Below are 15378 nucleotides of genomic sequence, written 5' to 3'. Positions count from 1 at the left end.
CAATCTCTTACGCTAATCTACACTTACAGCAACAGTTGTCCCTAAACACTACTCAAAAACTCCTCTCCGAACATCTACTGGTCTGAAAAAGCACAAATTGCCTAAGCGTAGTGTAGATCTCAGCATTTAACACATTTCCTGCTTTGTGGATCAAGTTGAAGATACGCATGCATAAGTTATTACTTTTTTCAGGTGTAAGTCAGAGTTACATCTGCAAATTTCAGCCTCCTATTATTTTATAGTCATACATTACGTTTGCAGATAGTCGAAAAAAATGTTGATCCTAGAATACTTAATACCAGGTTTTTAGAACATAGGATACCATCTACACTGCAGATAGAGTGCTCTCCACTTAGGGTGGCAACCTCAATCCAGGTCATTATGGACACTGACTTGAAATTTTAACCTACAACCCATTGTTTTCATGTGTGTTGGCCTAGTTAGTACAAAGGAAGCACATCAACACTACAGCACCGGGAATGAATTAGGTGATCACACGTAAATTCAGGACCAGAAACGGTGTCCCTAGTGACCTGGAAGGATGTGATTACACTATACACACTTTTTGTGTGGTGCGGGGAGGTGGGGTTCTGTAGGGTAGCATTGAATGTAGTGTGGCACTTATGGGTTTCTTCGTTCAACTCATTTGAAAGCAGTTGCAAAGCTCTAAGTTTCAGAACAACAGCCTTCTCACATTTTATGTTTCACCTGGTTAAATGAACACGACTGTGCTGCTCTGTGCCCGAGGTTACATTTTATCTTTCGCTTTCTTCTGATTTACCTCAAGACATGGGACTTGACCAACCAGGCAAAGCTTTGCATATGCAGCACTTACATCAAGTCACAAACATCTACACCAATAACATTTAAAGCTCTCTTTGTCATAAGAAGTCCGAAACATTGATTCAAGTTTAAAGATTCTCAAAATATGGAAAAGACACTTTTAAAGAGCTATTATTCATACAGTATGTATTTTCAGTACACTGTGCTGCCTAGTTATATTTACAACAACCACTGTTTCCTTTTGAAGTGGTTGTATAGGCCTCCTTCCCTTTACAGCCCGATCAGTGGCCTCATGCTCCAACTCCCATTTGAATGTAAACCAAGGGGAAAGTTACTCAGAACCTTATTCGCGACTACACATAAATAGTTTTAAGCATTGATAACCCTTTATTAAGTCTTCATTATGAGATCTATTGTTGACTATGATACAAGATTCCTCAGTTTTTGATTCTGATTCTATATAGTATGTATTTAATTAATTGAAACCTTAATGCTTCAAACCAGCCTCCACAAGAAGCATGGTGAAGGCCTACCTTGAAAACATTGATGGGGATACCGATGATAATGGTCATGAGATCTCCGAGGGCCAGGCTGGCAATGAGCGCGTTGGGGCCATTCCTCATGCACTTGTTCTGGTAGATGATCCTCAGGAGGGTGGCGTTGCCCACCATCCCCACGATGAAGATGATGCATAAGAGCACAGTGTTGAAGTACCTGAAGGCATGGTGGATTTGTGTCCTCTGCCAGCACATGGGCATGGAGCGGTTGAAGGTTGGTGAATAGGAGGAGGTGGTGGTGAAGAGGACAGACATTGTACTGTTGAATGGGGTAAAGTCGGTCTCACTCAGGTTAATGTAAGGGGAGGTCCGCTGAAGGCCTCCAAGGGCCAGGCCCACCAAGCCCAGCAGCAAAAAACCCACAAAGGTGAGGAAGCCCATCCTGGGGCCCTGGTGCAGGCTCTGTCCGCCTCAAAGATCCACTGATCCTAGGAGAAGTCCTGAAATGGAAGCACAATAATAAAATATCAGTTGTTCAAGCTCAAGAAGTCACAGAACTGAAATCAGATTTGTCTATGTTTCTTGCTGTTCGTGAATAATTGATAGTTTTTTGTTGGTTAATTAAGTTGTTGCTGTACCAGGTGCCCCTTAATTAAGACGGCCTGAACCTATTCTTTCAATTGAGAGTAATGAGAACCCCTATCAAGAGAGATGTTGTTGACTACCAACAAACAAACTGTGTAACACTACAAGGAGGGTGGTTCTGATCGGTGCTACTAAAAAAGGCCACTTATGGCTCCATGGAGACTGCTAATGAGTGCCATGAACAAGTGCAGTGTGTACTACTGCACTGAGAGTCATTAGCAAATGTTGTGTTAGACCGCAGGGAGACTGCTACTGCTTAATGCGTAATGAATTTGTGGAGGGGGCAGCGTGGCAGGGATACTCCCGAATGGAGTGTAAAACACTGCAAAAAGTGTGGAACGAACGTGCAGTGCATACAACTACAAGGAGGATGTTATTTCATGGTATCACCTAACAAGTGCCGTGTGTAACACTCCAGGGAGTAGAGTGTTTACTGTGTGCAAATAGCAAAGTCAGAGTGTAACACTGCTTGGAGAATGCTACTCTGTGTGCCATGAACAAGTGAAGTGTCTAACACTGTAACCAAGGAAGTTGTTATTAATTGTCGTTAACAAGTACAGTTCCAAGCACTGGAGGGGGGGAGCTATTGTGTCCCGCTACAAAGTGCAATGTCTAACACTGTGTAGAGATTGCTACTGTTTGCACAAGGGACAAGTGTAGCATGGAACATTGTCAGGACAACCATGAAGAATAACTAAGTAGACTGGGACAAGAATACAGTTCCAACTCTTAATTGCCCCTTTCGCCTGACGACCCCAGGCTGTGTTGAGCCTTGAAGAAGGTGGACCATCCCTGTTTGCAATTTTTGGGCATAGTACATTATTGGAAGGCCACAGGCTTCTTTAATGCGACACGAAAGAGCAAATTGTATTTCCACCGCTAGGTCTCTCCTTTGGGTGTGGAGAATTTGAGCAAATACGATTGTCAAAGAGGGTTGAATGCCAGATGGAGAAAGCCTGCTGGCTTCTACATAAAGCACCTTTTGCTACATTCCCCTTTCTGCACTTAGTAGATCTTGCTACTATTATAATTTGGACTCCTTAGAGGTGTCTTTTAAATGGTGATCTTAGTATTGGTACTTGCTCTTAGAATAATATTTTTTTTTTGTTTTTTATATGGAGTTTTATATAGCGCAAACTTGACCCTGAATCAGGTATCAGAGTGCTTTATATAGCACCAGCTGCATTACACGAGGACACATTCATTTTTGCTAGGCACGGGGAGATTAAGGCCCACATGCATCAAGCATTTTTGTAGTCGCAAACGGTGCGATTCCTTAAAATCGGCCGTTTGCGAATGCAAAAGTGCTTTTTGGGATGCATGAAGCAATTTTAGAATTCGTAATATTTTTGCGAGTTCTAAAATTGCGGGTGCTTTTAAGAAGTCACAGATGTGCGACTTCTTAAAAGCAATGCATCATTACTTTGACAAGTGGAAATTCGCAATTAGGGTTCCAAATTTACCGAGTGGTTGAACCACTCGGTAAATTTGGAAAAAGTGTTTAAAATGCTTAAAATGTTTTCTTTTCAACATTCATGTTTCACACACATGTTGTGAAACATGATGCGAAAAATACATTTCAGGGGTGCATGGGAGGGTCCTTTGGACCCCCCCCTGCACCCATGAAATTTTCTAAGTGCCACTCGCAATTCCCATTGACTCCTATGGGCCTTTTGGCCCATAGGAATCAATGGGAATTGCGAAAATTAACGTAAGAATTCGGTATTCATTTGGGATTCGGTAAAAATTGCGATTTTTACCGAATCACAAATGAATACCGAAAATAATGATGCATAGCATTTTGCACTTCTTAATTTGCGATTCCTTATTTTTCGCAAATTAGGAAGTGCAAAATGTCACAATGATGCATGTGGGCCAATGTGATTTGCCCAGAATCACAGGATGTTTAGCGTCATTGCCGAGACTCGAACATGCCCCCACATGCATCATTGTGACATTTTGCACTTCTTAATTTGCGAAAAATAAGGAATCGCAAATTAAGAAGTGCAAAATGCTATGCATCATTATTTTCGGTATTCATTTGTGATTCGGTAAAAATCGCAATTTTTACCGAATCCCAAATGAATACCGAATTCTTAAGTTAATTTTCGCAATTCCCATTGATTCCTATGGGCCAAAAGGCCCATAAGAGTCAATGCAAATTGCGAGTGGCACTTAGAAAATTTCATGGGTGCAGGGGGGGTCCAAAGGACCCCCCCCTGCACCCCTGAAATGTATTTTTCGCATCATGTTTCACACACACATGTCCTAAGGACATGTGTGTGTGAAACATGAATGTTGAAAAAAAAACATTTTCAGCTTTTTAAACACTTTTTCCAAATTTACCGAGTGGTTCAACCACTCGGTAAATTTGGCACCCTAATTGCGAATTTACAGTTTTAAATTTAATGATGCATTGCTTTTAAGAAATCGCACATCTGCGACTTCTTAAAAGCACCCGCAATTTTAGAACTCGCAAACATGTTACGAATTCTAAAATTGCTTCATGCATCCCAAAAAGCACTTTTGCATTCGCAAACGGCCGATTTTAAGGAATCGCACCGTTTGCGACTACAAAAATGCTTGATGCATGTGGGGGATGGTTCCCCAGATTCGAGGGCAACCACCCTAGCAGTTAGGCCAACTCATCTCCCATGTTTCAGGTGTTCTTCATAAAAATAAAATGCAGCGTGCGATGTTGCTTCTCAAAAGAGATGACAATGAGAAAGTCACAAATTGTCACAACACTAGATGGCAGGGATAGATTGTTCAGCAACTGTACAACCTTCTTGTTCACAAATTGCACTAGACTGATAGATGGGTGCTCTGGTGCAGATGGGTGTTGACTCTCGGTCTGGCAGGGATTAATGCATAGTAAAGATAGGTCTCTGAAACCACACTGGAACTGAGCATGCGCACTCAGAAGAACGCTTAATTAAAACCGAGCATTGCAATGCCAAGAGGTCTGGCTTTAATATGCTAATGCATGCAAACTATTGTCCAACAGAACATTGACCATAGGAATATCAAGGTAGCAGAATATTGTAAGCAAACTATCAAGACACAAAATATTGAAAGGTAAGTGCATATAAAAGAAGTATAGATTTACTATTCTTAACTCTATGTATATGTACCTTGATGATATAGAATACGGTACAGTATTGTCAAGGTACGTATTTGTGGAGTTAGGTTTTGAAAATCTGTAGATACTTATCTTTTGATATTTTGTCTGTTGATAGTCTGCCTATGAGATGAAGGGCCCAGGATATATTCCCTACATGATACTTAGAGTGTACACCCATTCAAACACAGGCATCTGCAAATGGTGTTGCTTGTGTGTAGGCACAAATGTTGTTGATTGTGTTGCACACACAAATGGTGTTTAGCAGACTAAAGCCTAGCCTACTGGCTTTGCCAATCCTGGGATTAAAAGTGGCAAAAAAAGAATTGCTTTCTGTGTAGAATGTATATCCGATATAAAGAACTATATGCAATAAACAGTATAATGAGTGAACACAATTGAAGTGATGGCTATGCTATAAGATTCGCACAACACAATAACCATGCACCATCACCTACAGGGTGATTAATGTGTTGTTTTCACCACAACCACTCTCATCTCAAATTCTTCACCTAAGCATTAAACAATGGAGAACATGAACCGGATTTCGGACTATCATTGGACATCTTTACCGTCTTGCAGACCATAAGTTATTTCTTTTGTTACCTCTAACCCATTTTCTTAGCTCCACATAGTGAGTTGGGGTGAAATTGGGAACTCAACATCGATACCACCGTTATCGCATTACTCAACCATCATGGCTTTTAGTCTGTTATGGACCACACAACAGTCTTGTTTCTATGTCTATGCCTGTAGACACACCGGGGGCTATTTAATCACACACTGAATCCGGTGTTCACTCTGCACTGCTTTTGGAGACGAACTTCAAGCTCAAGGTAAGATGACACTTGTCTCTGTCACTGACAGCCTTCGACTTGATGACAGTTTTCGTTATAGATATAACGAATAGTTGTAACTTTAAGCATGTATTTATTTTTAGGCTTATCACAGCCTCTGTTCTCATGTTGTTATCTTGCCGGAATCGGCGTTCACTCATCATTTTGTTTGGAGACTAACCATATGAGGGAGGTGTTAGACCAGTCATCCTTAGGGTCGTTTTCCCCAAAACGTTTAGCCTGTTTACCTCCACTTTTTGCTGTATCTTTTTGTTGGCCTTAGGACTCTGAGCACTTTACCAATACTAACTATTGCTAAAGTGCTTGTGCTTCTCCCCGAACCATTGTGACATTGGTGTAGACATGATTGGCATATTTAGTTTACTTATAAGTCCCTTGTAAAGTGGCTTACCAGATACTCAGGGCCTATAATATAAATGCTACTAGTGGGCCTGCAGCACTGGTTGTGCCGCCTACACAAGTAGCCTTTCAAACGTGTCTGAGGCCTGCCATTGCATGGCCTATGTGTGCATTTTACTGTCACTTCAACTCGACAACTGAAAGCACTTGCCAAGCCTTAAACTCCCCTTTTATTACACATACGTCACCCCTAAGGTGGGCCCGGGGTAGCCCTAAGGTCAGGGTGCTGTGCAACTAAAAGGTAGGACATGTACTTTTAAGTTTTACCTGTCCTGGTTTTGACAAACAGCTACATTCGTTTTTCACTACTGTGAGACCTACTCCTTTCATAGACTGTCATTGGGAACTCCTTATAAGACTTTTAAGCTGTAATTCCTTATTTGAAAGGAGTAGTTGCATCATGTTTCCTCTCTTTGGAATGGTAATGATAAATCCTCTTTACTAGTAAAGTTGGATTTAACAATACTGGTTTTAGAAATGCACCTTTTAGAAAGTGGACATTTTTCTACTCTTACTGATCTATGTGCTTTTCAGACTCTCTGCAATACACTTCTGGGATGGGTGACAGCCACACTTTATGCATTCCCTCTACACAGCCCCAAACACAGGAAGGGTGGGTGTGACAGAACTCATCTGCATTCATCTACATTCTGATGGCTCTTCCTGGGCAGGGGGGAGCTGAAACTTACACCTCAACAGGCAGTGTCCTGTGTCGCACACAAAGGTCTGATTACCCCATGGATAGTCTGGAGACAGGGCTGTGATGACAGGGGACCTGTGCACTTCAAAGGCTTGCTTTAAATTTCCCACAATTCAAATGCACTTTTGGTTATAAGTACTGGGGATTTGACCCAACCAAAACACTCACTACTGGCCCTGTAAATAACTCTGCAAAGAGTAAAAACTGCTGCGTCACAACGGTTGCCACTTTGCTGACTGCTGCTCTGAAGGAACTCCATTCTGCTTTGCTGAGCAGCCTGCTGATGTATGCCCTGCTGAAGACAAGAACGGGACTCATCTCACCATAGCCCAGAGTGACCCCAAAGGCTGCAGGCTTGACCCCTGCTCTGAGCTCTCAGGGACATCAAAGATGTCCTTCAACTCTGCATCAGCAGCTGGACTCTACCATCTGTGAGTCCTGCCCTGCAAGGTGCTGCCAACCCAGTCCTCGGCCCTTGAAAGGAAATTTCAGCTGTCAAAAACCATCAAATTTGGCGCAGTGATGGCTTTACACCGATTGGAACCGATGCATTGACCTTCGCTGCCGACGCAGCAGCCAATCGATGACATTGCCTTGACGGACTGCGTGTCTCAACGACAACATACAATGTGACTCGATATGCTGCAGTGCCTGCGTCATAAAGGGGTTCATCAATGAAACCTTCCTCGACTGCGTGGATCGGTGCTGACTCTTCGCCTCCATCCACGGGATCAATGTGGCGCCTCCTTGAATGCAGCCTTCGTCATCAATGCTTGCTCCAGCCAAGGTATTTTCTCAGCGGGAACTGCATGAGTCCTGTAGACAGCCTGCCTCCCATTATGGGAGGCCTGAACTTTGGATTTTCCACGGTCCAGCGAGACCTCAAGTAACCCCTAAGCGCTATTGACTTCTAAGCACTAATTTTGGTTTATTCCTTAAAAATTCATAACTCCGGTGCTACTTATTGGATTTTTGTCGTTTTGGCCTTGATAAACCTGTAGAAAGTAGTTTTGTGGTGTTGTCATTGTGTTACTGTTTGTGTTCCACAAATACTTTATACACTGCCTCTTTAGATAAGCCTGACTCTGTTGTGCCAAACTTCCAGAGGGTGAGCACAGGATATATTTCAGTGTGTATCTAGCTTACTCTGACTACGATTGTGGCCCTTACTAGAACAGGGTGCATATCTCTGCCAACTAGAGACTCATTTTCTAATAGAGGGTAAGATGGCTCCACAATGTAGCTGCTGGTACTATAATGCATAAAACATCAGTCTGCATTCGGTATACAGACTTTTTTTATATCAGTGCTAAGGTGCATGTGCTGTCTGCTGTAAACTTGGTAAGCTTGGTCTACACCTGTTAATATACCTGTAAGTCACGTGTACTGTGGTATCCGATGTACCCAGGGCCTGTAAATCAAATGCTACTAGTGGGCCTACAGTGCTGCCTGCACCACCCACAGAAGCAGCCTTTCAAACCTGTCTCAGGCCTCTGCCTCTGCCCTCGAGCATAGTTTACTGCCACAGTGACTTGGTGTTTATGGTGACATATCATGATATGGACATGCTGTGGGTAATTCTGCTGCGTTGTGCATTATCTAACTGGTTCATACTTATGCCCTGATGATGTGATGTATTTTGTTTTTCCTCACCTTTCCAGGAATGGCATAGTATGCCCAGCAGTCATGATTTATGTATAACCTAACCAGCATTTAGGCCCTGAAGTGTTCTAATGTATGCCGTTTGTGCCTTGTACTGTTAGGATAACAACCAGTATTTCAGAATTTGCCTTGTGTGTGCAGGGATGGTATTTTTGTGACGTATGCACCTTATAAGTCTTTACCTTATTGCACCAACTGTGATGTTATGACAATTGCCTAGTTGGCAAAGTGATTTATGACTTATGTGAGTGTGGTCTATGTGTTAGATACAATATATGAGATATATTTATATCATCCTGTGGGGAGTCTTTTTTGTGGTACATTTATTGTGTCACTGGTGTGTGTTGCGCAAACGCTTTACACAGTGCCTCTGAGATAAGCCTGCCTGCCCTGCCAAGCTACCAAGGGGGTAAGTAGGGGTTATCTAGGAGGTGTAATTTCCTTACCCTGACTAGAGTGGTGGGTACTGCCTGGCTTAGGTGCATACCCTAGCCAACCAGAAACCTCATTCCTAGCACATACTTAGCATGCCTCACGTTGGTCACTGTGTTTTGCATTATTGTATTCCAGACTGAATGCATATTTGGGGATCCTAGTGACAGCTATTGAACTTTTGCATGTCCACTGGATATTGGGGTGGCAGTGAGTACACTTTACGAGATCTCTTATAAATTATGCACATTAGGACTCACAGTTGGTATGGCGCTGGCGATGACCTGTTGATACTAGGGGCCTCATTTATGAGGCCATGCGTCACTTTTACGCCGCCAGTGCGTCACTTTTTGTGACGCACCAGTAGCGTAAAAAATGTGCCTTGTTGCACCCTATTTACAAAGTGACGCATCTAGGTAGATACGTCACTTTGTAAACCCCTGCGCTACATTATACCTGCATCAGGTATAATGTATGCAGGGGGGGCGTTTCCCCGCAAAAAGCTTTGTAGAAGTGACGCAGTGAAATCTATGAGATTTCACTGCGTCACTTCTAGGACACCGTTGCGTCAAAATCCTGCACCTGCCTCACAGCAGGCGTAAGACTGACACAAGCCCTTTCACATGGGGCTTGCCCCATGTGAAAGGGCGCATTGCTGGAGTTGCGTCACTTTTGTGACACACTCCAGCAATGCGTCACTTTTGCGCTTACAGATACGTCAGAAATACTGACGTATCTGTAACTCCTTGCGACATGATGCGTCATACATTAAATATGACGCATCAGGTATGTCGCAAGGAGTGCGCACTGAGAAGTGGCGCATCGCTGCTTTCACGCAGCGATGCGTCATTTCTCATAAATGAGACACTATTTTTTAAATTGATACAAATGGGAACTCCTAACATTAAGACTGCCTGATTGGCAAAACTACGTATTCTCACCCTTCCATGATGGATTATAGATTATATTTTTTCTTTTTCCGCAGACTTGTGCCTTTTTCATTTTTGTACTTAGTACCACACGGAGATAGGATTTCACATCGATTTACAAGTACATTAATATGCCAGGATGTCCTGGCATTGGCATTGTCACGGGGATACACCCATGGTCTTGGTTTTAATTGTCATATAGGCGTCTCGGGCTTTTACGTTTCTTGGAGCCATATTTTAGGTTCCATTCCAATTCGGTGTACACTGGCACCACCTAACAATCGGCACATCTCACACTGAGGGTGCAGCGTGAGTCTCTTGACGCGTGTTCTCTCTTTTGGAAATGGCCTCGGGAAATTTTCTATTCTTCACACTCATGTATCTCTTTTTCTTCCCTCAAGGGTGTCTTTTTTCTTTGCATTTTCGACTTTATCACCACTCTAAAGAGGTTTCTTGGTCTTTCCTTGTCATCCAAACTCACAGTAACATGCGCTTTTTATATAGACCATTTTCAGCCTTAAAAATGTCTTGTAGATAAACATGCGTTGTTGCCGTTTCCAAGATGTGTTGTCCATAAGACCAAAACTTGGAGAAATATGTGAAGAATAAAAAACATTTAAGGCCACATGCATCATTGTAGGAATTTGCGATTCCTAAATTGCGAAAATTAAGGAATCGCAATTTAGGAATCGCAAATTCCTATGTATCAAGAAATTGCGATTTCTTAATTTTCCTTATTTGAAAGTCCTTAATTGCGAATCGCAATAAAGGAATCGCTTTACATTGATTCCTATGGGCCTAGAGGCCCATAGGAATCAATAGGAAGGCATTCTCATTTTGCAAATTCGCACTTAAGGAATCGCAAAATGAGAATGCAATTTCAAGGGTGCAGGGGGGGGTCCAAAGGACCCCCCTCTGCACCCCTGAAATGTCATGTAAGTACATTGTACTCACACACATGTCCCAAGGGCATGTGTGTGTGTAAAATATAAGTTTCAAAAATGCACTTTTGTGCATTTTTGAAACTTTTCGCAAATTACCATGAAGGTTTACTTCATGGTAATTTTCCCCTTCCTAATTGCGAATTCGCAATTTAAAAACAATCATGCATAGCACTTTAGAAATCACAAAATTTGCGATTTCCTAAATGCTATCGCAATTTAAGAAATCGCAAAAAATTGCGATTTCTTAAATTGCGAAAAAAAATAAAAAATTATGCATCCCAAAAAAGGTTTTTGCATTCGCAAACGGCCGAATTTTGCGATTCGCACCATTTGCGAATGCAAAAAATCTTGATGCATGTGGGCAGTAGTCACCTCTACTGCTGATACATCATTGGACTGTGTGCTTATCAGAATTGCAGGGAATTCATTGTGACTTCGGCACCTTCTTTTCATACACTTTTCAGATGTAAAAGAGTCCCTCGTGTTTTTGAACTGAAGCACTTTCTTGAAGGTGGAATGATACACTAACCAGCCAAAAGCATGAAGTGAGGTAGATGTTCTCTGGGTGGAGCCAAGGCCAGCTCTATGTATTTACTGAATGACTGGTAACAGTAGGTTACAGCGATATCAGCGCTTTCAATGAATAGCACAGGCCCAGATCAGTCTCAGAATAACTCCACAACAGGCTCAGAACAGGCACACCGGAACCAGCCAATAGATCAGGCATCCCTTATGAGTGAAGGCACGCAACAAGCACATATAATAACAAGTCAAAGAGCAGGCATGGCTCAGGCACAGGCCATACGCAAGGCGCAAGTCAAGTCATCCATAGGCAACACTTGTAGCGCCTGTTAGGTGGTTCTGACACACAGCAGCCATACTCCAAGCCCACAACAGCAACGGAGCCGTTTCACAGCAGGCACCAGTCCGGCTCAGGACAGGCACGGTCCAGACTCGTAGGGGCTTATTTAAAAGCCTCTTGCACCGCCGGTGCGTCACTTCTTCCCATATTAAAAGTGACGCACCGCGGCGCAAGAGGCTTGTAAATAAGCCCCAGGGTTCCTACGCACTTGGCTCAGAACAGGGACAGGCACTGTTCAGAACAAGCATCATGAAGCAGGCAGGTCAGGCTCAGAGCAGGCACTGAAAACGATAAATAGGATAGAGGAGATAGTGATGATGACAAGAACAAGCACATAACTTGTTAAATAAAGACACCCCCAAGACAGACAGCAGGCACGGACGAAGGCAACTTGCAAGGCAGGAATTTAGCTGTTATTGACGAAGTCCACATTAGGCACAGATCAAGCACAGACCAGGCTCTGAACAGACACAGGCATGTGGCAGGTCACTCTCAGAAGGGAGACGGCAAAAAACGTGCTACAAAACAGCCCTCCAAGTGTCACGGGCAGACAAACTACACTAGTATTAGGACATGCACGATCAGACTTGGCACACAGAGACGTTTTAAGGCAAAAGCAAAGTGAGCCCCGGCCCAGGGCCCCAGCTTTTCAGGGGGCCACCGATAGAGCCAACTTTGTTCTTACTAGTCTTGTCCTGATGACCTTGTATAATTCTTAAACAGATTGTTTCAAATAGTTACCGTTTTCATTTAATTTACTTTTAATGCAGTTGATGGGTGAGATTATATTACAGACCTTTTGCAGAGAAATGTTAGGTTTAAGTTTCATGTAACATCCATAAAAAAGTGTCTTGCAGATCAAAACTGGACCTCACATTTTAGAAATGGGAGGGTATCATACAGATTATTTGCAGTAATATTAGTGAGCTGTTGCTGATATACAATATTGAAACATAGATCACTATTGCTAAACACATTTAGAACGTGGGCGAATATGCCTGTGCACCGTCAGTGACCTGGCCAAAGAGGGCACGAAACAGCTGAAATTGGATCATAAATTCAAAGCTGTTCCGAACAGGAGCCCTCATAATATGTTTGTCCCATGGAGCCTAAAACCCTTAAGAAGTCCCTGTTGGCACAACCACATACCATGTAACAAAACAGGCTCGGAGCTGGTCAGACTGGGTTCAGTCAGGTCCATCTTAAAGATGTTGGGGTCCCTCGCTAAATATATTTAAGGGGTCCCTGTTTGGAACAGCTTTTAACTTAAGATCCAATTTCAGCTCTTTCGTGCCCCCTTTGGCCGAGCCACTGACATTGCACAGGAACACTGGTCCAAATTCTAAATGTACTTACATCTAATATTCAGGGAAAGTGATGTGTGTTTTCAGTATTATAATTCAAAAGCAGCTCACTAATAATCTATGTGACCCCCGTCTCATTTCTCACATGTGAGGTCCAGTTTTGATCTCAAAGATACCTTATGTTGTATGGTGTAGTAATAAACCTTTTCTCAGCAAAATGACTGTAAAAGAGACCTCCATGCATTACCCACATTAAAAAATAAATTCAAGGAAAACGATATTTAAAACAATATTTTCAAGAATTATTTCAGGTCATGGGGGAAAGAGACTGCAGAACGGAACTGACTCTATTAGGGGACCCCACCCCCCTGAAGGGGGCCCCTGGGCAGAGCCCACTTTGCTCATGCCTTAAAAAAAAGTCTCTGGGTTCAGCAAAGACCAGCCAGAGAGAGGGCGCAAACCAGACCCAGACCATAACGTAACCACACAGAACAGAAACGTATGACTCCAGTGACCACAGACTAGGCGCAGACCAAGTACAGCCCAGGGAGGCTCGGCGCAGCACACCCTAGGATCAAAGCAGACATAAACCAACTTACACGGAGAACACGGCAGGCACGGACCGCTGATGGGACCGGGGCAGAGCAGGCCACCAGTGGGCACAAAGTGCCCCCGACGGGGCGGAGAGACGGCAGATACACGCGCGCATACACAGAATACGGTCACCCCAGAAGAGACACACCAGGTCACAATGCGTGCACTTTGTGTGCCAGGTGGAGTCGTAGCTCACAATTGTCACTTGCGCCTCATGTAACTTAATGTTTGCTTTTGTAATTTGTTCACTTGTAATTTTCTCCTCATGTATCATTACTGTTCCTATTGTGAAGCGGTCTGACGCCTTCGATTAAAGTCCGCGCTATATAAAAACGCATAAAATAAAATAATAAAATATATAAATATATTCCTTAAATGCGCACAAGCCGAGCACAAATCCCCCCCCCCCCCCCCCCCCCCACCATCCGCAATCACACGAATGGGATCCCGCGCTGCGCAGCGCACGTCTAATCCCAAAATGAGAAGTATTCTGGACTTTGCAGATGGGCACATACAAAATGCTGCAACACGGTGTAGATAACGATGACATAAGGAAATAACGCACCTCTCGGATTGAGAAAGGGGGCTTACATCGCATCAATACAAGCCATCTTCTCTTAACATCCAGTCTAACTTGAACTGAGTCGATCATCAAACGTCCTGGGTAGAATTGTGTCCTACTCAGAAGGTGCTGGGAATTAATAGCCTTTCCAGGCTAACTGAGCGGGCGGGGGGAGTCCGTTATCGGAGGAAGGTCTCAGTCCCTAAATGAAATGTACCCCGGCCACATTGCAGCCTGGGTGCCCCCCTCTTCTCTCGGGTTCAGCGGATGAAATGCGCCGCTCGCAGACCCAGCGCCCGGTGTGTTTTTTGCACATTTTTAAAGGCAGAGATGCGCTGAGTACATACAGGGCGTTGTGAGTGTAAGGGTGGCAGCGCACGGGTGTTGTAAGTGTAGGGGTGCAGTGGACAGGGGTGGGGGCAGGCTGTAAGTGAAGGGTGTTTTAGTGCAGGAGTAGTAGCGAGAGTGCTAAATGTAGTTTTGCCCTGAATGTGCAGCTCTTTGCCCCTCACCTGATTAATTCTTTTTTCAGAGGATGTCGGGGCTTCAGAGCAGCGTCCGGCTCCGCAGACCCCCGCTGGGGACGGGCAGGTCCAGCAGCCCCAGGGCTCCCACCCACGGTGCCCTCTCCAGTCTTCCGGACAGCGCCGCTCCCGCCGGTGCGCTCACACCGCTCTCCGCGTAAACTGTGCGGCTCCCGCTGTCCTGGGACTGGGAGGAAAGAGGGGCAGGGCCGGGGGCTGCTGTCACACACTCCAGACTGGGTGGAGGGAGCGCAGAATCCCCTTATAGCAAGAAGAGAATAGAGCGCCCCCACCATTCACCCAACATCATCGCTACGCCCATCCGCGCCTGTCTCCCTCCTCCACACACACACAAGCCAGGCTCACACGACAAGAACGGTGTTTTCCTTCTCCAGAGGAGATCTCTCCGGGTTTTTAGGGTGAAAGGCATGGACCCCGAAGCACGGACCCTACCTCTATCAAGACAAGAGGCGTGGGAAAGGCTGGCATCTTCTCACTTTCACATTTTGGCGATTTGCTGTTTATTTGCAGAGAAAAATACAAGCCACAATAAATAGCTTTTC

The 15378-nt window shown here is 44.1% G+C and overlaps 1 protein-coding gene across 1 annotated transcript in view; it reads right to left on the bottom strand.

The window, feature by feature from the left end:
- EDNRA (endothelin receptor type A) overlaps positions 1-15055 on the bottom strand; it is a 266521-nt gene extending 251466 nt beyond the window's left edge. Inside the window, exons 1-2 of the mRNA XM_078676896.1 lie at positions 14804-15055; positions 1317-1780 (exon numbers count right to left, since the gene is read on the bottom strand). Of these exons, the coding sequence (XP_078533022.1) occupies positions 1317-1721 (405 nt within the window). The 5' untranslated portion in view covers positions 1722-1780; positions 14804-15055. The remainder of the gene's footprint in view (positions 1-1316; positions 1781-14803) is intronic.
- Positions 15056-15378: the final 323 nt, after the last annotated feature.

This window comes from Lissotriton helveticus, chromosome 2_1 (genome assembly GCF_964261635.1).
Source record: "Lissotriton helveticus chromosome 2_1, aLisHel1.1, whole genome shotgun sequence".
NCBI classification, from domain to species: Eukaryota; Metazoa; Chordata; class Amphibia; order Caudata; family Salamandridae; genus Lissotriton; species Lissotriton helveticus.
The sequence above is the reverse complement of the archived record's forward strand: the minus strand, read 5'-3'. Positions and strand labels throughout refer to the sequence as shown.